The following is a 27,734-nucleotide window of genomic DNA, read 5'->3' on the forward strand; positions in this document are numbered from 1 at the left end:
ACCCCTCAGAAATTCCTGCCCCCCTCTCGCCACCCCATAAATATTTTTCTAGATCCGCCCCTGCGTCTATTTATTATGTCTATGGTCTCAACTGTTCACGTCTCGCTAGCTTAAAATATGTGAACCAACATATTTCTAGTTTGACCCCTCAGCAACTGTTTTTGAATCAGGGTATTTCGTTTAAATATATTTTAAAAGAACATTAACTCTTGTGCATCCTTATGGAATTTGTCTTTTAAATTTTTTTTATTACATTTTGCCAGTGTTAATGCCAAGTAGGCCTATATACATTTTGGCACAGGTGTATATTTTTGTATTGAATTTGTACTATTTTACCCCCATTTCCTTAAAGCTATAGCTACACAAAATAGTTCCTCTCAGGACCTTTAAATGTCCCAATTGAAACCCATTAAAACTGCGACTTTTAATCCCAGGGCCATTTGACTATAAAATGATGCAATCTTTGTTAAGAGGCTTACATTCTGTTGGCAAGGCTTCAACATTTTTACTCATTTTAACCAGATGCTGCCAATTTTTTAGGTTGGCCTATAAATCAAATACTCGCTTTATAACTGTACACCAATGGTTTAGCTTTGCTGGCATCGAACATTTGGGACTGCGCCAAACAAAATCTTACTGAAAGCTCATTTTATGAGATATCAACCTCAAATTTGGTCCACAAGTTGTTTTGATTAATGGCTTTGATTTTATAGCAGTTTTAGAGTTAAACATGTTTCATAAAATAATGTTCATAAACCTCTATAACTTTTATTTTGTTTAAATTAAAAAAAATTTTTTTTTTTTTTTTTTTTTTACTTCAACAATAATCTGCCAAGGGTCTTTAAAATGAGACCAAACTTAAGTTTGTGCTCCTAAGCTTCACATTTGTATGGAAGTTTTTCGACACAGACATTTTTGTCCACTATATGGACCTATTGTAACAGTTCCACAATTACAGGGTGTAATTCTCATCCCGGCCACTAGAGGTCACGATTGGGCCTCCGTTACTGACCTGTATACAATATTAAGTGAATTTATTTTGTGCTCGACTTGTGATGTTTTGACATATTGCTAAACTTTGAATGAGTATTAATATGCTCTTTGTAAGAGAGAATGTAGAAAACGCCTGCAGGAATGAGTAAGGTGGATGCATGAAAAAATGACGGTGAAAGTGGATACTGTTTTTCCCCCATGCATCATTGTGGATTGATGCTGTTGCTTGGACTCAGACTTCTCTCAAGATTTCCCTCAGAGACTTGGCCCATGTCTTTCATGCACCTTTGGACCCTAACAGATAAGTTATGCTTAATTGTGATTGTCTAAGTGATGTTATCCATGGAATTAAGTGGTATTTAAACGAATGGGTAATATTTGAATACTGATATTGTGTCCATCTGAGATTGAAACAAGCTGCTTATGATTGTCAAACTATGGTTTATTTTGCTTCCTTTTTGGCTTTTGTTTTCAATGTTTTAATTCAAATGGCTATTTTTGATGGGGGTTTTCATTTTCACTGTGCAATTAAGCAATATAAAATAAGTCAGATGGATCCCTCATACTGAAGATTCTGGTGTGGTTACACCATGTGTGTAGAACATTTTTTTTTTTAATTGATGCACAATAATCTAACAATAAAAATGCTATTATTGCACAAGCGACTAATTGTTATTGATCGCAGAAATGTTTATTGATAAAAACAAGGACACACACACACGGACAGGATACTGAACAACTATTTCTTTATTTCTCTTGATTAAAAACCTTAGTTTGCCCCCGTCTGAAGCCCTCTACGAGCACACCATGAACTGCTTTAATTCAGAAAAACAGAAACAAAATCATAAACTTGCCAATCAAATTCCTCCAGAGGACTGACCACAATAATCACATCAAGCTTCTGCACGGCTGTCCAGTTCAAACTCTCGACTTCATGGCGATATCAGGCCTGAGGATTCGTTTCACATCTCAGCACCAATATCTGTGGTTCGCTCAGAGGTTTCCCATCATGCCCTGGTCTGAGCGATCGGTCAGACTGCGTATCTCTAGCTGCCTGCGGGACATCTCTGCAGTTCGTAGTGCTTTTTAAAGGGAGCGGTTTATAGCTAACACAAGTAGAGACGGCAAACTCTGGGGACAGACATGAGAAAAATAATGCAGAACCAGCTGAGAGAGAGCACTTCTCCTCCAAATGTTATCCGTAATTCGGTCTTTGGATCTCTGAAACACAAATTAAAAATATGAAGCACACCAAAAACAACAATGACCTCCCATCTAACAGTGCAGGAACTAGTGCTTCAGTGACATTCAGAGGAGATCGCCGGGTAAACAAACTTCACTCCATTAACAGAGCAATAAACAGCTGGTACCTGAAATAACACATTAACATACACGTGTATCAAACAGGAAACAGAACTATTCACAATAGAGGGGTTTACGGGCTTATTATGGACACTTATTTCAGGTGAAACTCGCCGCCTGTTCAGACTGAGCATGGAAACATGTCGTAAAGGTTTTTACACGATGCGTCAGTCGCTTTATCCTGTTTATAAGTTGCTGGAATACTGCAAAATGGGAACGTCCCTGATTTTAAACTAAACTAAAATAATCCCTCCACAATTCATCCAAACGATCACGTTTACGTTCCGAGACGAGATTCATCTGGTATAAGAGCATTATGAAATGACATTAAATTTATCCTTCGCATCATGTGTGCCGTGTGAAACTCTCTGGCGGCGTCGTGATTCATTGAATCACATGAACGCAATTTCAAAACAGCCAATCGGATTCTTAAAGGGTTACAGGATCTTTCCAGAAGATCTCGGCATTAAACGGTGATGGGGCTCGTCGTTAAAGAGGTTCGAGTTGAGTTTATATCAAAAAGCCCTCTTGGAAATGTACATAATTGACATCAAAAGGCAAGAATAACTGGCACTCAAATATTAAAAATACATTTTGAAGACAGGAACAGCAGTCTGATCCAGCAGGGAGAACGTGACCGCCTGCATAGAGAGGACTTCAGGACAAAAGCGTTTAAAAGAAAGAGTTGAATTCATCGATACATTCAATCATAAACCAGTTTTTGTGAGTTGACCTACAGCTAGACAATGGTGTCTGACGTTAACGGTAGAATGCAGCAAAAAAACAAACGGCTTGACCAGATTATCCATAAACTAGTGAACTAAAAAGGTGATTACAAAACCTAGTTCTACAAACCATGTCAATCTATGAACTGAAGCAAAGCACCTGCGTTTAACAGACCGATGAGCGAGTCCAACTGAAAGTGTGTTTTGTTTAGGTGGCGGAGCTCGGACACGAACTCCACAGTCTCGACACTGGGTGTCAGTGCTTCGAGAGACAGAGAACAGATCCATAAAAATAAAAATAATAAGGAAATCATAACATAATAAAGCTATTTGACTGAGGAGCGCTCACAGTATCAGCGGGGTTCTGTACACCTAACAGAATCATATCAAATACCATCCTCTGTTTATTACCAAAGGAACTAAAGGTTGATGCAAAAATACCAGATAATAATAATCATCATCATCGTCATTCAATGGAAGTTACGGCATTTTGTACACAAACTCTCCCCTCCGAACATATGGAACGCAGATCAGAAGATCATCAAATGTTTGTTTTTTTCTTTTTCTAAAAAAGGAAGAAAGGAGAGAAACTGAAAGCTGCGTGTCCAGCTGAAGGCAGGCGTCCCTGCGCTGGTGTTAGACAGAGGCGTTCCCGTTAGTCAGGAGTCAAAGCGGTAATCTAGACGTGATGATCGGAGATTCTTGGCTGTTCGGATGATCTGGTCGTCATGTTGGACTACGCCGACACTTTGTTCTCCTTCTGAAACAAACGTGGAAAAAACAGAACAAAGACAAACATTAAAAAAACACTTTATTTAACTTATCATAGCAATAACAATAACTGAGTTATTCTAAACCTAACCGTAACCTGTGACTTATGTTACCAGTACTTAGATTGGGGCCCTATGAAATTAGTTAGACTTTCCCAAATTCAGTCTCGTTATTATTTTGTGTGATTATTATACAGTAAATTCCATTTTTACGACTGGATTCCAGGATTCTGTCAATGAAATCTGTAGGGCCATAATAGATGAACTAGTATTAGCTATATTTATGAAATTTAGAAAATCTCAATAGTCCAATATCAGGCAAATAAGACAAAATGGCAAACTCTAAATGGCTGATACTAGAGATCGACCGATGATCAGTTTTACCGATATTTAAGATTTTTTCATAATCAGATATTGGTTTTGTAATATCGGATTCAATAAAATAACTTGCCTTCCTAATTAATAAAGTATTAGTGCGCAGCCATTAATGCACAAATTAGATGTTACATAAAAGACACTTTAGTGACATTTGGACTCTTTCAAATGATGCATCTCTACATCAAAAAAAATATTTAAATTTATAGTTATTAAATAGTCTGAAAGAGTAAAACTGTCACCGTTTTGTTTTGTATGCAAGGAAAGAGTGATACTACAGAAATTACGGTATTGACAAAACCATCGTTCAGTTCTGTTCTGTTATTATAGTGTCAAAAAAAGAAATTAATACAATGAATAAATATTGGTTCTGCAATAATCACAACAATTTAGTATTATTTATATGCCATTACAATATTTATTGATACTTTAAATTAGCTTTCATTTTTAGGGCCCGAGCACCGATGGTGTGAGGACCCTCTTGGAATTGCTCTGTTTATTATTATTATTATTATTATTAGGGCCCAAGCCCTGAAAGGGCGAAGGCCCTATTGTTTCCGGTAGGATTATTTATTATTATTATTATTATTATTATTATTATTATTTTGTCAACCTTTCGGGCACTTTTGGGGCTCTTAACATGCTCGAAAACTCTTGAAATTTTGCACACACGTCAGAACCCGCGGCCATCAGGTCCGGACTGAAGCTGGTACCCGGGCGTGGCAGGGGGGCTCGACAGCGCCCCCTGGAACGGGATCCGAACACGTGTCCATAAATCAAACACGCTTGCATGTAATAATATGAAACTCGGTACACATATAGATCTCATCCGGCCGAACAACTTTCGTGCTCTAAGTTTTACGCCAGCCAAACAGGAAGTTGGCTATTTAGCGTTGTTTGGAAACGCATGCTGTGGAATTTAATGTACTCCTCCTAGGGAATTCATCGATTCGCCTCCAAACTCGGTGTGCATGAAGTCAAGACATTGAGGATGCTAAATTGCGGACGGATTTTTGATATCTCGAACGGTTTGGCCGTGGCGAGGAAACAAATTTATGGCGAAAAAATGAAACAGGAAGTGTGTTATAACTTCTGCATACATTAACTGATCTTGATGAAACTTCAGCAGTGTGTTCGTGGTAAGAGGCTGATCACATGGATGTGACTATTGTGAGTCAAAGTTATAGCGCCACCAACTGGCAGCAGGAATATGTCACTTTCAAAATGCTTTGAAATCAGTGTCTTATTTTTACCCGATTTGCTTCAAACTTTATGTGTACAATGTAGACACACGGCAGATGTAAACCTGTGAAAGGATTATTGATATCTTAGATACTGTTACCGTGGCAACGCATCAAACTTTAATATTCTTTTTTGATGCTTTTGAGACTCTTAACATACTTGAAATTGCATGAAACTCAACAGACACATCACATTTATTAGCCAGTAGACATGTGCAAAGTTTCAGAAACGGGCGTGGTGGAATGGCTCAGTAGCGCCACCTTTAGGCAAAAATGGGGGCTTAGTTTTTCCTAGAATCACAAAACTTGGTATGTGTATTGTTCTCATCAAGACGGACAACTTTCTAATTTACATGAACCATCTCCGACCAACAGGAAGAGAGATATTTTGGTTTGAATGTGGATTTTCTGAAGAATTTTCTCTCCCTCTCTCTGTGTCTGTGTGTGTGTGAGGGGAGGGGGGGATTTGACTCTTGCTTTTATATTGTTAATCAAGGTTTCAGGGGCTTTTGGGGTCCTTAACGTGCTCAAAAACTCTTGAAACTTTGCACACAGGTCAAAACCCACGGCCATCAGGGCCGGGCTGAAGCTGGTACCCGGGCGTGGCTGGGGGGCTCAACAGCGCCCCCTTGAACGGGGTTCTAAAACTTGATCCATATATCAAACACGCTCGCATGAATTAATATGAAACTCGGTACACATATAGATCTCATCGGGCCGAACAACTTTACCCCGGTCAAGTTTTACGCCAGCCCAACAGGAAGTCGGCTATTATGGGTTGTTTGGAAAACGCTTGCTGTGGAATGTGAAATACTCCTCCTAGAAAATTCACCGTGTCCCCTTCAAACTCGGTGTGCATGTAGTCAAGACTTTGAGGATGCTAAATTGCGGACGGATTTTTGATATCTCGAACGGTTTGGCTGTGGCGAGGAATCGAATTTATGGCGAGAAAAGAGAAACACGGAAGTGGAATAACTTCTGCATACATTAACTGATCTTGATGAAACTTCAGCAGTGTGTTCGTGGTAAGAGGCCGATCAGATGGATGTAGCTATTGTGAGTCAAAGTTATAGCGCCACCAACTGGCAGCAGGAAGTGTGTCACTTTCAACATGCTTTAGACAAAAGTGGGGGGGTTAGTTTTAACTACAGTAAAGAAAAAATAGTTTTTATATTGTTCTCATCAAGCCGGACAACTTTCTAATTTACATTCAATAGCTCTAGCCATCAGGAAGTCAGATATTTTGGTCTGAATGTGAATTTTTTTGCAAAATCAGCCTCTGAATTTTTTGCCACTCCTCTTAAACTATTTATTTTATTCGTACCAAACTTTTTCAACATGATGAAACTACATTATATATGCTAAGTTGTGAATGGATAATAAATATCTCAAACGGTTTTGCTATGGCGAGGGATTAATGTCCAAAAAGGAAACACTAAAAATCTTCTAAAAATGTAATTATATACCATTTATTTCTATATAAAAGTATACAAATATCACAACTAAACCCATTTTATTCTGTTTTTGCAATTAAAGAAGAATGAAAAAGTTAAAAACAGGCTATTTAGTGCTATTTGGTTCAACAAAAAAGCAAACATATGGCTATACTGCCCTCTTGTGTCCAAAAGGACATCAAAATAGTATATAAAACTTTTTACCAGGTAGGCCAATATTGTATTTAAATATACATTTATTAGGTATGTGTCTGAGGATATTTTCCCACCGGTTAATCGACGTGTGACACGAGTGGGTGCTTTTAAATCGCTAATATAAAAGTGAAAGTAAAAAAACGGACGTCCGCACGGACATTGATAATGGTGCACGTTGGAAAGAATGATACTTTTAAACATAACACTAAACCGCCATTAGGTGTCGCCAGGCGACCATCTTAATGAGCGAGTCATTGATTCATTCGTTCAAATGATTCGTTCCAATGACTGAGTCATTCATGATTGAGACAGATGTTTATGGATTGACCATTGAATCTTTGAGTCAAGCGATTCGTTTCAAAATGCTGAATCATTCAGTAATGAGAAAACAAGTTGCTGTGATCTTTGTTTAACTATTTTTGCTGCTGAAACAGAACAAAAACAGTCAATATTGCATCTAAAATGTAAGTGACTTAATTGTAACTGTTTATTAACCTGTTGTATGAAATCAATGTCACAGTTTCAATCGTGATTGTATTCAGGAAATAGTTGCCTACTTGTCAAGTGAGGTTGCTTAACTCTATCATATGTTATAAAATATATAAAAACTCCATATTTGTCATTTTTATAGTCAGTATGTTGTTAACTGGGTTGCTTTTTTGTGTGCTGCGCTCATTTGTTTACAATTCTCCTGGAGAAGCAGCATGAGCCTCAGCAGTGCAACCTTGTTACCATTGATCAGTAATACATTTATTATTAACTGCTGATTGCAACTTAAAATGAATGTAATGAAATTAGAATAATCTCTCGTTTTAGTGATTCCCAAGTTATTTTTTTGTTATTGACGTTCTAATCAGGCTATACTCTGGTCGGGCAAGTAAAATTCTCTTTCAGGTAGGCCTATTGTATTTATATATAAATATATTAGGGATGTGACTGTGATAACATTTTCCCACCGGTTAATCGACGTGTGACACCACTGAGCGCTTTTAAATCACTAACTATAGTATACTATATACTAGTAAAATACAGACGTCCGCACAGACATTGATAATGGTGCGGAGTAGAGCGAGCATTTTCAATTTATTCCTATGGATGTAGGAATTAACTAAAACATTTTATTTATGTTTTTGTGTCCACTGTTCAACCGCAACCGCGTCACACACACACACACATTCCAGAATTGCAATCTTGACATCGCAGCCTGTTCATTATAGCCCTAATACAATATAATAATAAAAATAGTCAACCTAACATAAACGAATTACACTGCTCTGTTTAAATAGTCAGTAGTACAATCTGTACCATTCACAGTAAGCAGAGCTCCACTGTGATGTTTCCAAGAACATTTTTGCGCGTGTGAAGAGGATGATTTTTTCCATCGATATTGGAACACGAGTGAAGTACAAAGCCTATAATAAAGAATAGTTTAGCATCCAAATACATCGCAAATATTGAAACATTTTGATTCTAATGAGAGGGTTACGTGAGACCAACACTGCTTACTTTCGTTTTTATTTTTACATTAAATTTAAAGGATTTGTTGTGGAATATTTTGGGTGTATCATAAAATCAGAATAAGGTAAGACAAGTAAAATTTTCTGTCTTATATTTATATATATATATATACGTATATATATAAGTATATATATATATATATATATATATGTGTGTGTGTGTGTGTGTGTGTGTGTATATATATAGATATTTATATACATATATATATATATGTATATATATATATATATATATATATAAATATAGCTGCGAGCAGCGATGGAGGGCCAAAGCCGGTGGCACCGCCATCCCCGGTGCCTTTAGGTAACTAAAGGCACCGGGGTGGCGGTTTCACCGGCTTGGGCCCGCAATCGCTGCTCGCAGCTATATTTATTATTATTATTATTATTCTTCTCCGCATTGAATTGCATTTTTGAGGGCCTAAACATGCTCGAAAACTCACGAAACTTTGCACACGCGTCAGAACTGGCGAAAATTTACATCTGATATAGGTTTCAGAATTGGACGGGGCAAAACGGCTCGATAGCGCCACCTATAAAAGTTCAACGGAGTGCGCCTCCCGCAACGTTCCACGTACGTGCACGAAATTCGGTACATACGTGTAATGACCTAATACCTACAAAAAAGTCTCTTGGAGCATAGCCCTAAACACAACAGGAAGTCAGCCATTTTGAACTTCCTCTCAGATTTTTGTGCAGTTTTTGCCATTTTCAGGCCTCGTACTTTAACGAACTCCTCCTACAGTTTTAATCTGATCATCTTCAAATTTGGTGAGTGTAATCTTAAGGCCTTTGCGACGTTAAATTGCGAAGATCTTGAGTTTTCGTCAAAGGGCGGGTCCACGGCGGCCTAACAAATTTCGATGTTTCGCCATGAAACAGGAAGTTGCTGTAACTCAGGCATGGAATGTCCAATCTGCCCCAAACTTCACACTTTTGATAAGCGTTCTGTCCTGAACACATGACCATGCTCATATTCAGTTACAGTCATAGCGCCACCTGCTGGCAACAGGAAGTGACATGTTTAACACTGTTATGGACTCCTAATAACATATAAAAAAGTGCCAGCAAGTGCTAAACATGCTAACAACATACTAGAAGCATGCTAAAACATGCTAGCAAACTCTTAGCTAAGTGCTAAAGCATGCTATTATTGCAATTAAATAAGAATTTACTGTAACTCAGGCATGGAATGTCCAATCTGCCCCAAACTTCACACTTTTGATAAGCGTTCTGTCCTGAACACATCTACATGAGAACATTCAGTTATAGTAATAGCGCCACCTACTGGTAACAGGAAGTGTCATGTTTAACACGTTGATGCCATTCTAGCAACATGTTAAAAATGCCATTGACTTCTAAACATGCTAGAAACATGTTAAAACATGCTAGCAATACTTAGCTAAGTGCTAAAGCATGCTAATTCAATGAAACAGGATGTTGTTGTTACTCAAGAAGGCAATGTCCAATCTGCGCCAAACTTCACACTTTTAATAAACGTTCTGTCCTGAACACTTGACCATGCTCATATTCAGTTACAGTCATAGTGCCACCTGCTGGCAACAGGAAGTGACATGTTAAACACTGGTGTGGACATAAAAACATAAAAAAAGTGCCAGCAAGTGCTAAACATGCTAACAACATACTAGAAAAATGCTAAAACATGTTAGCAAACACTTAGCTAAGTGCTAAAGCATGCTATTGCTGCAATTAAATAGGAATTTGCTGTAACACAGGCATGGAATGTCCAATCTGCCCCAAACTTCACACGTTTGATAAGAATCATGGCCTGAACACATGTCTATGCTCAAATTCAGTTATAGTAATAGCGCCACCTACTGGCAACAGGAAGTGACATGTTTAACACGTTGATGCCGTTCTAGCAACATGTTAAAAATGCCATTGAGTTCTAAACATGCTAGAAACATATTAAAACATGCTAGCAATACTTAGCTAAGTGCTAAAGCATGCTAATTCAATGAAACAGGACTTTGTTGTTACTCAAGAAGGCAATGTACAATCTACCCCAAACTTCACACGTTTGATAAGAGTTATCTCTTGAACACATGTCCATGCTCATATTTAGTTATAGTCATAGCGCCACCTGCTGGCAACAGGAAGTGACGTTTAACACTGTTCTTGACTCCTAATAACATATAAAAAAAATGCCAGTAGGTGCTAAACATCCTACCAACATACTAGAGACATGTTAAAACATACTAGCAAACACTTAGCTAAGTGCTAAAGAATGATATTACTGCAATTAAATATGAATTTGCTGTAACTCAGGCATGGAATGTCCAATCTGCCCCAAACTTCACACTTTTGATAAGCGTTCTGTCCTGAACACATGACCATGCTTATATTCAGTTACAGTCATAGCGCCACCTTCTGGCAACAGGAAGTGACATGTTTAACACTGTTATGGACTCCTAATAACATATAAAAAAGTGCCAGCAAGTGTTAAACATGCTAACAACATACTAGAAACATGCTAAAACATGCTAGCAAACTCTTAGCTAAGTGCTAAAGCATGCTATTATTGCAATTAAATAGGAATTTGCTGTAACTCAGGCATGGAATGTCCAATCTGCCCCAAACTTCACACTTTTGATAAGAGTCATGGCCTGAATACATCTACATGAGAATGTTCATTTTTAGTAATAGCGCCACCTACTGGCAACAGGAAGTGACATGTTTAACACGTTGATGCCGTTCTAGCAACATGTTAAAAATGCCATTGAGTTCTAAACATGCTACAAACATGTTAAAACATGCTAACAATGCTTAGCTAAGTGCTAAAGAATGCTAATTCAATGAAACATGACTTTTTTGTTACTCAAGAAGGCAATTTCCAATTTGCACCAAACTTCACACGTTTGATAAGAGTTCTGTCCTGAACACACATCCATGCTCATATTCAGCAATAGTCATAACGCCACCTATTGGCAACAGAAACTGACATGGTTAACACAGTAATGCGGTACTAACCACATAATTATTGTGTACTAAGCATGCTAGAAACAGACTAAACATGCTAGCAACACTTAGCTGAGTCATGAAGCATGCTATTATCACCATTATACAAAACATTTTGTTACTAACTTTGACATACTCTTACTATATATACCTCCTTAAATGTACATTTCCCAACCATGCTCTGTCTTCCTAAAGCCACCGAGTGTTGATGGCACGGGTGCGAGGGCCCTTTCATCGCTGCTTGCAGCTTTAATTATATTATTAGTTTTCATTTAATTTTACTTTAAATTTTAGTAAATTTCTTATCTGCTTTGGTAAATTGTAAAAAAAAAAAAAAATCTATATTGCTTCAATTCATTTTATCATTTTAGTTTTAGTAAACAAACTCATTTCAGTTAGTTGCCAAGGCATATTTTTTTCATCTAGTATTTAAATTTAATTTTAGCTATATTTCAATTGCCAACAGTGTTTTTTAGTTAAAAATAACACTGTGCAACACATCGTGCATCTCTAATATTTATGTTTGGTCCATTACTGGGGTAAAAGAGGAAGTACTAACCCTGTACTCAAAGTCCGCGAACTCCCGTCCTCCTCTGCCACCTCTGAAGCCGCCCCTGAACCCGCCTCCGCCCCCGCGGGAGGGCATGAACGAGCCCCTGCTAGCCGCGCGCCCGCGCCCCCCGCGGAAGCCCATGCCGCCGCCTCTGCCACGGAAACCCCCGCGCCCGCGGTTGTGACGTAGTGGAATACCGAACGTCTCCGCGTTCATCCTCCTCTCCTCCGCCCAGGTCTGCCTCCGTTCCCTGAAGAGAAGGAATGAAAAACACATCAGAATGCAATTCAACACAGTGGGCCCTATCATACACCCGGTGCAAAGCAGTGCCAGGCGCGACACAAGTGTTTTTTGCTAGTTTCAGCCTGACGCAGTTATCATTTTCATGTCCTGCGCCAGATTGTTTAAATAGCAAATGAATTTGCGCTCATCTGTGTGCCCATGGGTTCTGGCGCATTTTTGGTGCGTTGCTATTTTGAGGAACTGAAATAGACTGAGCCATTGACCAACTGAAACCTGGTCTAAAGTCAATGGCGCAGCATTTTTATTTTGTTATTTAAAGAGCGAGTTAGTAATATGCGTCTATAGGCGGGTCCCGAACGTGCATACACTATGTCCCGTAGATGGTCTGCTTGCACGCTTTAACCTCACGCACGAGCAGATCCGGCTTTTAAAGGGACTGGGAGATGAGACTCTGATTGGTTTTTTGCACGTTGCGCCCAAAACACACCCATTACTCATTAAGAGAATAGGGACAACCCTTTTAGACCATGCACCGAGAGCGCCGACCATTTGTCCCGTCGTTAAACTAGCAAAAGTGGATTCAGACACGCACTAAGTGAACTTGCGGCGTGCGCTTTAGACCATGCGCTTAGATCCTTAAAATAGGGCCCAGTGTGGAAAAAAAATCCACCTTTGGCAGGCGGCCTGTCTAATCTGCAACATGTTTACACGACATTCATCTCAGCGCTGGAATACTCTACACAACTTCACATATGGACAGATTTAAAACACTAACCCTCGGCTTCACAAACAAGGCTTAAGATAGTTTCAGCTGTTTTAAAGGGATACTTCACCTCTGGGAAGATGAATGTGTATTTAAAATAGGTCATTTAAGTAGAAGAAATGTGAAGAAATTTTTGAATTTGGAGCTTTCTAGACTGAGAAAAGCCAGAAAATGTATTTTTGGCTTATGTGGATGAAAGACAACAACTCCCAGAATGCACTTGCTTCGCTGCCTTAGGAGGCCACGCCTACCGGTAAGAGTGTGCAGTTTAAAACAACAAAGCTAGCCTACGTGATGAGTTTGCGAGGGATTTAGAGATAGCCCAAAATGTCCGGGATTCGGCTTTTGCGTTCTACAGTCGCCATTCATTCATTATGTTTACTGTGGCGAGCAGGACGAGGCTGACGGCCGCGGGAGAACGGCGCGAGGCCGGTGGCATGATTACTGAGACGCGCCGGGTCTCGCATCGCTCACGGAGGAGCGGGAATTTTTCTTAGCAATGGTAAAACGCACATCAACCGATCACTTGTTTAGCGTTCATGTAAACACTACATTCAAATTCACCAATCGGAATGAATTCAGTTAGATTGAAACAAAAGGTGTGCATGTAAACAAGGAATAGCGACCGCAGAAAGCAAAAGCTGAATCCCGTACATTTTGAACGATCTCGCCCACCGGACAAGTCCGGGAAAAGGAGGATGGTTACTTACTCAGCTTTCTCCTACTATTCAGCTTTCTCCACAGAACAAGAGCCTGCTAGCTTAGCTTCCAAAGAAAGACGGCTGACACTGTGTACATTCTGTGAGTGAGATCCCACCCTCTATGGGCGGGCTGAAAACATGCGGAACAGCTCCTCCTACTGGCTGTAGTCTTTAGCCTCTGTCCAGAAAATCCTCCGATGACGCAAAATGACGATTTTTGCGTCATCGGAGGATTTTTTTCCAGACAAAAAATACATAAACCTCTTGTCTCAGGGGGATATGAGGGTGGAAAGCATGGTAATTCTAAAATACTACAGGTTTTCTACTAATACAAAGCTTAATGCTAAATCCTGAAGTATCCCTTTAACTGAAAGCAACTTGCTTCTCAAGATGCACACAAGTAATATTTTTTCCTAAGGCATATTTATAAAAGCTACTTAGATGTCCTAATTGAACTAAGGCTTAATCCTGGCTTAATCTAAGTCCTGTCTGTGAAATCGGGCCTAAGCATCATACATTAAACGACTGAGGATTATAAGGGGCTTTCGCACCAGAGGAACATTTTTATAGTTCCTATAGCTATAATAATTTTCGCGCCGGAAGATTTGGGAAGGATTTTAGTTATAGAAGCGCCTTTTGGAGGGAGAAAAATTAACTCCTATGTTGATTGGCCGAACGCATGCCATCCAAAACACTGGCAGAAGCCATTTTTAAAAAGTCGTGTAAACACACAGTTTACATATACTTACTCCATTAACATGTAAAACACGGATAAGACATAAACATAAAGCTAATGTTAACGACATTTACCTGAAAAGGCCTTTGTCTGCGGCGTTGTTCTTTTCTCAGCCTCGATGAAATGAAGCACTGCAAGTTGTCATAGATTTCGTCTCTTGGCCCTGCTTTTTGCTCTTTCAATCGCATAACTATATGTTTATATTCCATCTCCGTTATTATGACAAAAACACAGCTCTGCTCACAGTGTCCTCCATCCTCTAGATGTTGAATGCCACGCTTAAATTACATAGTTGTGACTTCAGAGTTCATACTGGCGGTGCGAATGCAACCAGGAAAATGGAATAATGGTAAATGAATGGCTAGTTCCTATAACTGAGTTACAATAACCACCTGATGCGAAAGCTCCTATACACTACCAGACTTTCAACTTTTCCGAACACAACAAACTCACACAGAAACACACAAGACATTGCTAGGAGATGCGTGAGAAACGAGACAAACATGGATCTGCAGAACATGACCACCGTAGTTGTTGTATTAACTCTGTGTGCCGAGTCGCAAAAGTAAAAACGGCGCGGTCAGCATAGACTCACAGTACAGACAGTATAGATTACAATGGGAGGTAGAGGTGAGTGGCGCAGTCAGTTGTTTTATCTGTGCTGATGACTCAAATATTGAGGCTAATTTGTTCAGCGTGTTCTGTTCATTTACTTTTCTATTGTTATCGTATTTTATCGCAACACTAAAGGACAGATAAAGATGAAGGAAATAGATAAAGGACAGCTTCGGTTTCAATAGCGAAGTGTCATTCACTGTGATATTCGTTCTAAAATTGGCTGGAAATATCAAATATGTTTTGATATCATAGTCTGAAGCTACAAAAAGCCTGTGCCCATCATTACACACATTTTCTGTGAAATCTTTCAACTCCGACTGCCTAAAATCTGAAGACTGGCGCAGACTTTCGGCAACTATTCTCAACTCATCCACACTGAAAATCTGAGCAGAATGCATGTAGTGTATTCCAGTCTGATACAAAAAAATAGCTGCTTTATAAGATGTCAAGAACAAATGTGCAACAGGCAGGATTTATTGTATGAGTGCACAACAAAATGTGTAGTAGGCTAATCATTTAACATGCCACCTGAAAACACAAATTTACATTTTTGATTTGCCCATTTGTTATATATCATTTGATCAGGGCTTCAACACACTGACCAATTAATTTAAATGATTTTAACTGTTTGTAAAAGTGGATATTTTTACTCACACTCAGTCATTTCTAGCTGAATAAATAATCTTGCATGACAACATGTGAATTTGGGTAGTCTGAATCATAAGCATGGCTTCATAAAAACATTTATATATGTACATAAATAAAAGACTCAAATATATACCTTCCAAAAGCACCTCCTGATTTCTCCTTTCTAGAAAAGACAGAAGAGTGCATGTCTGTTAGAGGATTCATTCACAGTTATTTTTAAAATTTACAACAACAAATTACTACATTGAATCCATAGTGACTAAATCACTCAAAGCATTTACACCCTGTTCCAACCAGGTGAGACATGAAAAAGCATCAACAATTAACATCTTTCACTCAGACTGTTAAAAAGACATTGACACATAATTTCGAGGAAATAACGGGACTTAAGTGAGTAAGTAGTGAGTAGTAGGTAAGTAGTGAGGTCATGTGACTAATGTAGCACACTACTGTTTGAAACACCTATGCTGCGTCCGAAATCAAATTCTTCCCTAATATAGAGTATGTGAAAAACAGTATGAATACAAAAAATAAACATGAACCCAAAATATTTCCAAATGAATCGATATCAGATCGAGAGCTTGTGAACTGAAATCAAAGCCCTTAAAGCACATCCTACAGAGCTGAGATCTCACCTGGTGTCGTCACAGGAGATGTTGTCGAAAAACGACTTGGATTTGTCATAGTAACAGTTGGGTCCCAGTGGATCCTCCTCGTCAGCGTTGCCTTCACTGTTCTGGGTCTCCACACCCGAATCGGTCTTCTCCTCCCCGTTCAGAGTCTTCTCCGATTTCTCACTCTTCTCATCTGCAGCGCAAAGTGACATTAAACTCACATCTGACAATAAACAGTCAGTTAAAAAAAAAAAAAAAATCACCCTAATGAAAAAAACATAAAAAGTGAGAACCTCACAAAACCTGTTAACAACGTATTTCAGCATTTAAACAAAAAATAAATAATATTACATTTTGTTTTAAACCCTCGAAAAGCACAATAGCCATGTTTCCATCCACCGATTTTTATGCGCATTTTGGGATATTGCATAACATTTTTTTTGGTAACACTTTATTTTAAGGTGTCATTGTTACAGTGTAATAATATATTTAAGTGCTGAGTAATATTAGGCAACTACATGTACTTACTATAGGGTTAGGGTAGGATTAGGATTTGGTTGAGGATTAGTTGCATGTAATTATGCATAATTTACTGTTATTACTATAGTAAGTACATGTAACATATGTAACAAGGACACTGTAAAATAAAGTGTTTCCAAATTTTTTTATCATGAGCATAAACTATGATGGAAACACATTTACCGGATAAATAGGACGGCATAACTGGACCAACCAGCGGACTGATCTCGTTGCACAGCATCGGAAATGCTGTTTTGGTCGTTCTGTCATCAAAGTTCAGTATAATTACCTTCCAGAACGGTCTTAAACGACTGCGTTCCCAGGCGTCTGCCTCCGAAAGAAAGTTAACGTTTGTGTTTTGTCTGCGCGCTCTGAGGAGTATATATAGGCCTATATTATACAGTAGCTTCTCCTATTGCATTCCTTTTTTCTTAGTGATATTATCACCAGTTTACAAGGAAGTGATGATTTTGTTCTCTTTGACTCACAGTGCTTTATTCGCAAACGTTTTATGCGATATTCCAATTTTGCACATAAATTCGCAACTTTGGATGGAAACATAGCTAATGATGCATGTTTGTGTTTTCCTGTACCTTTAATCTTGAGTTTGCTTTGGAACTCGCGGTCGATCTCTTCCTTATTGAATTGGGCGTTGGCACTCTCAAAGTCAAAGTCCTTCTCAAATTTCATTGGTCCGTCTCGACGCCCGTTAAATCTGCCCCGCCCCCGCTGGCCGCCGCCCCCTCCGCCACCACTGCCTCGCCCCCTTCTCATTGGAGGAGCGCCACCTGGAGGGAGAAACAACCATTACACAAATGATGCTTACGGCCCTGATCGTGATGATGTACAGTAGTGGCTAATAGTGATGCAGGGTCATTAAAAACGTTCAATGCTGGTCAACCAAGTTATATTAAACCATCAAAATATGAGGGAAAAATATTATTTCACATAAAAGGCAAACTACAACTATGTAGTATGTATCTAACAATAATGCTTAAGGCCATGATCAATGAAGTACAGTATAATAATAATAAACTTTATTTTCTATAGCGCCTTTAAAAGTTACATCTCAAAGCGCGTCACAAAAACAAGAAAAATTTAAAGAGAAACACAACAATATAAAAGAATAGCATTCATAAAAGAGAAGTACATTCAAATATACAATACAAATATAAAATGCTGTCAAAAGAGTTCCATGAGAAAATGGTATTGTAGTGGCCAAAAGTGATGCAGGATAAACAAATATCCCCTCTGGACAAGTTCAATTAAACCATCAAAATATGAGGGAAAAATATTGTTTGGCAAAAAACAACTGCAGCTACAGGCTTTATTTTACTATGCAAAAAATTAAATGCATAGAAAAACAAAAAGCTCACAGGAAAATGCATACATTGACTACAAGCTAATCAGTTATTAATATTTCATTGGTTCTCTCATTTTTGCATGTGTTCATAATGTCTTTGTATGATAGCCTGGCCAAAAATTATGCCCGCACAATTTGGCATGTAAATCACAAATAAAACCACTGACTCCAAGCACAACTACACAAATATGCTTAGATAATCTTAAAAACATTTTTTTTTTTTTAATAATGCTTGAATAAAGGGTGAAGGTGTCAATTTTCCTAGGCCGGACATCACTTTTGGCCAGTTCTGTATATGCAAATGCGGAAGAGACGTTTTAAAGTGACTCACCACCAGACTGGCGTTTGATTGGGTCTTTGTTATCAGGCCTGTTTGAATCCGATTCTGGCCGAGGAATCTTCTGGACATCAGACGCTGTAGATGAACAAAAGATATCACTATTACAATTCACAATTCAACGACATCTGTACATAAGTTTCCAGCTCTGAACTTCCCTGATTCTCACCTTTTTGCTCCTGGTTTTCCGCTGATTTCTGTGTGTTGAGGGCCGGTCGGGCGGCTCCAGCGCTCCTCTGACTCCCTGAACTGGTGGACACCGCAGGGGGAGCGACCGGGGCCGTCTGCACCGAATGCTCCTTGGTCGGGGTCTTCCTCGAGTGCTCTAAAGATGGGCTGGAATGACCTGAAAAAGACGACTCACAAAATGAACAACGGACCAAAAAAACAAATTTTTTGCATTTGTTTTGGAACCTGGTGCGTTTTCTCCTTTGGTTCGGTTCGTTTAGGCATATGTGAACGAGGCAATCGCGCTCGGATCAGCACCAAAACAACCGCTCCGAGTTTGCCTGAATGCGGTGGTCTCGGCCCGATTGCAAACGAACTTAAGTTTAAGTGAGGTGAGAAAGCAATTCGATCCCAACGGACCAAATGGTATTATTATTCATAATGGAAAATGTTATATAAAAACCAGTAGTGCCTGATTCTGTGAGTGAGCACATTAGTTATCACAGTTAAAAAAAGCTCATGGAGCGAACCTGTCAATCATCTTGATGGATGACGCAGAGGAAATTCTGACCAATAAGAGGACAGTTGTACTCGCATGTGACTTGCATTTACACTCTTTGGCAACACAGGTTGCCTTGTGAAAGCGAACCGAACCAAGAAAATGCAACATTGTAACAAATTAAGTCCCCGTTTCGGAACAAAACAAACGATCTATAGGTGTGAAAATGCCCTTAGATGCAGAAACACCAGTTCTCTGTATCATTTCATGCGGTAAATCTTAATTAACTCTAAAACGCATTCCTCAGGTCGTTAGCGACCCAGGACGTCATTTACTACCCTCTCTCCTACATTCATTCTTTATTAGAAGTTAGATCTCAACCTTCTTAGTATTCCTCAATCATTGTATTCATTATAAACAATATTACAATTATTTAATTTTTATAAAAGTGTATAGGGTCGCTAGTGACCCGAATATGTAATAGTGCAAGTATATTTTTTTCGGTAACACTTTATTTTACAGTGTCCTTGTGTAACCTTTTTTTCTGTGCAACAATAGTCGAATCTCTGATACACAATGATGTGATGTTTCATTCATAATTACTGAGGCATAAAACAAAAGAAAACAGAAGCATCATCAGCAAAACCTTGAAATGGCTGTGATTTATTGTAGAGCAAGTACTGCACGCAATCAGATATTAGTGTCACTGTCTTGATGGTGGATCTGGTGAAGAAGACGTTGAAGAAATTTTTTTAGACGTTGAAACCAATCAAGAATATGGTTGAGATGGTGAATTTGAGCCAGATGCTGAATGTACTGTCGATGACGGTGATGATGGTAAAAAGCATCAACTCAAATTGAACCCTTCCAAGTTCCAAAAGGTAAATAATTTTATTCTTTTGTAATTGTTTTTAAAATATCAAGAGTTTTGTTTATACTAACGTGGCAGTTAAAGGGCTATATGTGTTAGATATAGACCTGGGTCGCTGAAGACCTGAATATATAATAATGATGATTGGCGAAACATTCATGCATTTAAGGGTTAAGACAACATGAAATATGCATCATTTGCAATGCATTTAACATCACAGAAACACAACTTTCATCCATTCTGACTGGATTGTGAAAAGTGGCTATGATTTCTATAGTCTGGCATTGCTTATATCAACAGAACTTCTTGCAATTTAATGAAAACTGTATATTTCTTTGCACAATAAGACCACAATTTATTAAGTATTTTGATTTCATGTTGTCTTTAAAGTCACTAATTGACAGAATGAACTCGAGTCCTAAAACTATCACACGGCAAAGACACATGCTGTAATCCTGCATCATCACGGGCCAAAAGACGAACACACTAAAGCCACTCTGCACACGTTAGCGTCGGCCATCCGGTTACCTTCGGGTTTGTGAGCACTCAGCGAGCGAGAGGTCTGGGACTGAGGGGCAGTAGTGCTCGCCTCGCTACCGAACGCAGGACCTGAGCTCGTTCCTGTGAGGGGAGGAAGTGCACAACTTTAAGTGTGGGCTTTAACACGTCACACACTAGTGTGAAGGTTATGCAGCAGTCAAACACTCATGCAATCAACCTTTCCATAAGATCCGTTCCTCACTCACTCACTCAAAATATATTCTGTGCATCCTCTCCAAGCAAGTGCCTCATGAAACAACGACTGTATTTTCTGAATATTCCCATCCATTTAAAAGTATTCAAACACACTGCAAAGAATTGAAAAAGAGCAATAGCTTGTCTGCTAATGTAAGAGATGGCAACAGTGTAGTAAAGTTTTCAAGAAGGGCCGAATTACTTTTTTTTTTTTCTCTGGTTTTTGGCATATATTATGTGCTAACACTTGATCTTTTATTCTATTATCTTTAAAAAGTCCACGTACTGCGTTAAATTAAACTGGGAAGGGTCACAGCACTTGCATATTGTTGTCCTATTGTTAGTTTAACTGCTTCTCATTTGGATAAAAGCGTCTGCTAAATGAATAAATGTAAAATGTAATGCACATTTCAGATTAGACTCCTGCTATTTGAAATACAGATATGCTCTGTATAAATTGTGCATATTTATTCAGATATGGCCAGTTATCTTGCACTGTTTTTATACCATGTTAGCACCAAAGGCAAAAACAGGACAGTTCAAAATATAAGGACAAACAGTAGACAAACTCTCAAGGCACCACAGTTTAATAGTGTAACATTTTTCTGAAAAGTTATGTTTACACATGCAAATGAGGCCTTGTCTAATTATATATGCACTCGTTTTTATATCTCCAGAACAGAAAATCCAAAAATTAGATAAAGCCAGGTTCACATTTCTTTATTTTTTGATGACATATATTGATTTAGTGGAGAAAAAAAAAATTCCACTATGTTTTAGGAATAAAATGTTACATAAATCGGGTGAATGATTAAACGCCTTCTGTAAAACCTTCACAATAAATGTAAGAATGAAACCAAGTGCTTGAAGTGGAGATTTCAGACTAATTTTGAGAAAACGGCCTTTAAAAATATGAACTAATTGAAATCTGCGAATTAGGGCTGCTCGATTATGAAATAATCATGTAGGATTGAAAATAATCCAAAATATTTTAAATGAAAAAAGATATTTGCTTGACTGTTTTTCTACCCCCTCTTTCTACCACAATGACCATTTGGAGTTCCTAAGGCACAGAGGGGCTGATAGTGATCTCGGCTTGCAGGCCAAATGTTTGTACTTTGGGGGTAGATGAATTTCACACCTTTAGTACAGTGGTGGAAGTGTAATTATCTGATTGGTCAGTTTGAATGTCTCACATTTGGGTTTTAGTCACATGGTCAAGGAAAGGATAAAAGAGGATTGTAACTGTTGCTCTGGGTCTTGGATGCTCTGGCTATCTTCTTCTCTGGGTCCCTTTCTTGGGGGCTCTCTCTCTCTCTCTCTCTCTCTCTCTCTCTCTCTCTCTCTCTCTCTCTCAGGTAACATTTATCATATATGCTGGGTACAATTAATAATATAAGTTATCATCATCTCATACATCTATTTTGTAACTATTTTAAGTGTAACCATAACCATAATTTGTCATTAAACCTTTTCAATTGCAACTAATGTGCTAACTAGTTTTGATTTGGTATTGACTTTGAAGTGCTACATATTGCAATACAATATCGTCGCTATCTATAGCAACGCTCTCCCACAAATATTAAGCTATTGTAACTGCACTTATTTCCGTCGTTGGTATAAGTGGCAGTGGGTGGTTAAAGACAAGAAATGTGCAGTTTTCTACCATCTTGCTAATAATGTTTCTTTAGTCATTCGGCAGTTCTTGCAGCTTGAACCACTGCAGGAATTCCACCCTTACAGATGGTGCCGAAACCCGGGATCCCTTGCAGTGTGTTTTCTGAAATTCACTTTGATCAGAATGAGGACATTTTTTCACAGTTAATTTTGTGAATGGATTAAAGCTGATCTTCTGACCATGGAATGGGTAAGTCTGTTTTCATTGTTTAATGGTATGATAGGAAAAGTCTCCATTTGCATGAATTGAATGAAACAGAATTTAAAAGGTTTTGAATAGCTTTAATAGTCCCCTTAGTGTATAATTTGTAAATATTGTGAATATTCAGATCTCCTCGGGGATGGAAGGGAAAAAATCTGATAATAGTGATGTATTGTTTGCTTTATGGAGCAAAAAAGTTGAGCCTACCTTGTGTAAACTCAAGAAAGAGTACATTGGGATTAAATGTCCAGATGAGGAAATGCTCCAATGGTGGGACACAATTGGCAAACATCAAAAGAAATCAAAACATGCTGAAATAATTGAGGCTTTAAACTTCATAAGTTTTACACGGCTACGTGAGTTAACAACGTGTCTATCTACAAGTATAGATGCTAAATGTAAAGAAGTGCAATCTAAAAATGCAGAGGCACAAAAGTCTGAGGCAAAGATTCAAGATCTTCAAACACAGCTAGATAAATTACTAGCTGAGCAGTTAGCCCTGACTGAAAAGTGTAAAAATCACAAAGAGACCATTGCAGAACTCAAGGCTAAGCTAAATGCTAAATTATCTCCCAAAATGCTTAACAGCGATGGGACTAAAAAGCACGTTCGCTTCTTAGAGGAGGTGACTTGCTCTAATGAATCTGAATCATTTAGTTCAGAAAATGCATGTGCAACTGACCAAGAAAGTGTGCCTATTTCAGTTCTTAAGGTGATGCAACACCGTAATAGCGCAGAGTCATGTACCAGAACGCATGGTGTACAAGCATTAGAGAGTCATGAAAACCCTCAAACTCCAGGAGAACATAGCAAACATCCCTATGGTAAAGAAAGCAGGTTTTGCAGTTCCTGTCAGAAAATAGGCCATAAAGAGGGAAAATGCTGGTCACTGGGAAGGGGCAGACCTCCTCCTTATTTTCAAAAAAATACAAAACCACTTTATAAGAGCAAAAATCTGCGATCTGCACGTACAGGTAAAACTCTTAGTGAGTTAACTGCTTTGTTCATGCAAGGCCTTCAGCTATTAACTTCACTTGCTAGTGGGTTAGTAGCCCAATAGCAAGAAGTTTAATATCCAAATTGCAATGATCCTGTTTGTATTTTCAAATTTGTAATTGTGTGTAACACATTGTGCTCATAGAACACACGTTATAGTTGTTTGTGCTATATGTGCACATAGGCTAATTAAGTTTATTCTTTAAAACACATGATTGCTTTACTGTAAGTGTTGGATGAAACACTTAGGTTAGAAGGCTGTAGATGCTAAGAATTCTAGGCCATGTATCTTGTGTAAATTGGAATAATTGTTTTACTGGAATTGCATAGCAATTTTAAGTTGCATGTGTGACTATGTTGAATTTGTTTGTCTCCTTAGTGGAAAACTCTGCTATTTTTCCATATAGCTGTAGTAAAACCACATAAAGGAGCATAGAATTGCCATGTGGCCACAATGTTAATCACAATTTGCATTAACCATGAAAATGCTTTCCTCACAACAGGATTCAGTAACTCTGTACTTTGCACTTTTATCATGTTCCTTAACAAAAACATTGGTGTGGGAAGATTGAGCCAGAACACACCTCATACTCACATTCTCATGCTGACTCCCTGTTACAACAACAGGACCAAATTTGCATCACAATTGTAAAACCTCCACACCTTTGTTTTGGGGCATGATGAATTTACACATAGCCACAGGTAAATGCAGCCACATAATCTGATCCCACACAAAGTCAAATCTGCATCTGATTCTGCCTCACAAAATTAATGCATATAATGTTATTTAAGTCTTTACATCTAGACTGAATTATAACTGTGAATTGCATCTAGTAATTGTTTGTTTTGTTTTTCTTTGGATTTACTTTATCACTTAAGTAATCATTGTCTCACCAAGTTAAATTTTTAAATTGAATGTCAGTATTTCTCATTTTTACCCAAGTACAAATATTTGTATTCTCATTCATGCATTTGAAACATTTCTGAAATGTATTTGATTTCTACTTATTTGTATTTTGTCCATTTTACTTGCAACAATGTTTTGGACATTCATTCAATTGAATCTCTGTGTTTGGTTACACTGAATATTTTGCTGATACTCTTCATAGAATGGGGTTTTTAACCAGCATTTGTTGTTTTGTTGAAATGCAATTTATTTAAATGTTTCCAGAAACAGTGTAAGAGCTTGTTAGATCTTATTTTATTCTCCCTTGACCATATTTTTAAGTACATCAATTTAAGGGCTTTTTGCCAGAGACTAATTTTAATCTGACCATATCAATCCTCTGACCAATGACAAACGCCATGTGTCTGCTTTTGCTGTTTGTTGTGCTATATGCTCTTTTAAGATAACAGGATCCCTGCAAGCAAAGTTCACATCCTGTGACCCGTCTTATAAAGAAGAACCAGCGTTCCCAGAGTCAGTGCCTGTTCTTGTGCAGGTGTGAAGTGTTCGATGGATGATTTGCATATCTATGAACGGTGCAACACCATTTGTTGGAGCCTTCCTCATGCAGGGCTGAAGGAGAACAAAGACTGAACACTGACCAACTGCTATTGCAAAAAGCCTGGACGATAAGTCTGAAGATACAACTAAACACCACAGAAAGCATGTCTTTATGGATTGTGTCACCTTTGGACTCCATGTGTGTGGCCAACGGTGCCAAGGGGGGAAATTGTAGGATTGAAAATAATCCAAAATATTTTAAATGAAAAAAGATATTTGCTTGACTGTTTTTCTACCCCCTCTTTCTACCACAATGACCATTTGGAGTTCCTAAGGCACAGAGGGGCTGATAGTGATCTCGGCTTGCAGGCCAAATGTTTGTACTTTGGGGGTAGATGAATTTCACACCTTTAGTACAGTGGTGGAAGTGTAATTATCTGATTGGTCAGTTTGAATGTCTCACATTTGGGTTTTAGTCACATGGTCAAGGAAAGGATAAAAGAGGATTGTAACTGTTGCTCTGGGTCTTGGATGCTCTGGCTATCTTCTTCTCTGGGTCCCTTTCTTGGGGGCTCTCTCTCTCTCTCTCTCTCTCTCTCTCTCTCTCTCTCAGGTAACATTTATCATATATGCTGGGTACAATTAATAATATAAGTTATCATCATCTCATACATCTATTTTGTAACTATTTTAAGTGTAACCATAACCATAATTTGTCATTAAACCTTTTCAATTGCAACTAATGTGCTAACTAGTTTTGATTTGGTATTGACTTTGAAGTGCTACATATTTCAATACAATATCGTCGCTATCTATAGCAACGCTCTCCCACAAATATTAAGCTATTGTAACTGCACTTATTTCCGTCGTTGGTATAAGTGGCAGTGGGTGGTTAAAGACAAGAAATGTGCAGTTTTCTACCATCTTGCTAATAATGTTTCTTTAGTCATTCGGCAGTTCTTGCAGCTTGAACCACTGCAGGAATTCCACCCTTACAATCATAATCGCAAAAATCATAAATCGCAGCTATTTTGGTCAATACTGAAATCACGATTATAGGTGGGTGATGTGCTCAGCCTTATTTCATGATGAATAATTTTAAATGTCTGTGAAATTTCATAATGATCGATACTTCAGCAAAAACTAATACTAGCTTAATTCATGCATGTAAAAAGTCCTCAAAACAGTTACAAAGGACAAGTAAACTATCAGCATTACAATAATAACAAAGAAACTAATTACAAACAAAACAGACAAAAAAATACAACAAAACAAATTTTCTAATGAAATAAGCAGTGCTTTAGGTTTTTCCGATGTACTTACAGTGATATTCAGATAGTAATAGCCAACAACAGAAATGGAATCAAATGTAAAATGTAAAATAACACTGCAGAATACATTAAATATTATAGACCCAACCTTATTAAAACTACAGGGAGTGATTTTATCTTTGTCTTTTGTTTGATTAACATTAATAACAGCAGCAGATTTATTAGTCACTTTAAGAGCTGCATGGATGCAATACACTGATACACTGATACACAATACACTGATACACTGATACATACTGTTTATGTTCACTTAAAACATAACTGACTGTGTTTATGAGGATACTCACCAAAACAGCATTTCCACATTTGTGTGTAGGCTATTTGACCGTTTAGGCGCGTACCTGAACAGTATGTCTTTCGTGACTTAATGCGGTTTTAATATCACGCACATCCCGCAGTTTAGCAACAGTAGACTGCATTTTACATTTGGATGTTAAGATTGGGCTTTTAGGGATGAACGGAAGCGCGCCACTGTAAAGGAAAGGAGGGTGCGCTGGACGGCACAATAATCTCGATAATCTTGCTTTCATAATCATTGAAAGCCAAAATCGAAATAGAAAAATCAATTACGATAATCGCACAGGCCCTACTGTAAATAGATCAAATGGAAAACAATAAACACTGTAATGTTTATTTTAGAAGCGTTCTTTCCATTACTCTTAAAGAGGACATGTTATTATTCAAAACTGAGAAAAAAAAAAGAAAAGAAAAAAAAAAAGAAAGAAAAAAGATCCGCACATGAATATCGGCCAAAAAGCTTATTTATTTACGAGATTTATTTTCCAGCTTTTGGGCCGATATTCATCTACGGATCTTTTTTCTTTTCTTTCTTATCTTTGATTTACTTTTGGATCTACGCACCGCATGAAGATATCACTTATCAGTTTGGGACTAATGTTTGGCGCTACGCCGGTCCATCCCCTTGTTTTATATTATTCAAAACTGACCAGCGCATGGAAAACAGAACAATAGTTTAGCCTGTAGTGTCTTGCCTTAAAGCACCTGATGTTGTTTCGATTTGATATTTGTCAAACATTCTAAAAATGAGCTCTATTTGCACATTAAACCCCATCTCCAATGCTGTAAACAACAAGAGCGAGTG

General features: G+C 38.1%; 1 protein-coding gene across 1 annotated transcript in view; it reads right to left on the reverse strand.

The window, feature by feature from the left end:
* Positions 1–1,709: 1,709 nt before the first annotated feature.
* LOC311291153 (protein LSM14 homolog) overlaps positions 1,710–27,734 on the reverse strand; it is a gene marked incomplete at its 5' end in the record, with an annotated part of 36,889 nt that continues 10,864 nt past the window's right edge. Inside the window, 7 exons of the mRNA XM_084410026.1 lie at positions 1,710–3,840; positions 12,171–12,414; positions 16,007–16,036; positions 16,509–16,680; positions 17,600–17,794; positions 18,701–18,784; positions 18,876–19,052. Of these exons, the coding sequence (XP_084266152.1) occupies positions 3,817–3,840; positions 12,171–12,414; positions 16,007–16,036; positions 16,509–16,680; positions 17,600–17,794; positions 18,701–18,784; positions 18,876–19,052 (926 nt within the window). The 3' untranslated portion in view covers positions 1,710–3,816. The remainder of the gene's footprint in view (positions 3,841–12,170; positions 12,415–16,006; positions 16,037–16,508; positions 16,681–17,599; positions 17,795–18,700; positions 18,785–18,875; positions 19,053–27,734) is intronic.

The sequence above is a fragment of the Rutilus rutilus genome (assembly GCF_951802725.1).
Source record: "Rutilus rutilus genome assembly, chromosome: 5".
Taxonomy (NCBI): Eukaryota; Metazoa; Chordata; class Actinopteri; order Cypriniformes; family Leuciscidae; genus Rutilus; species Rutilus rutilus.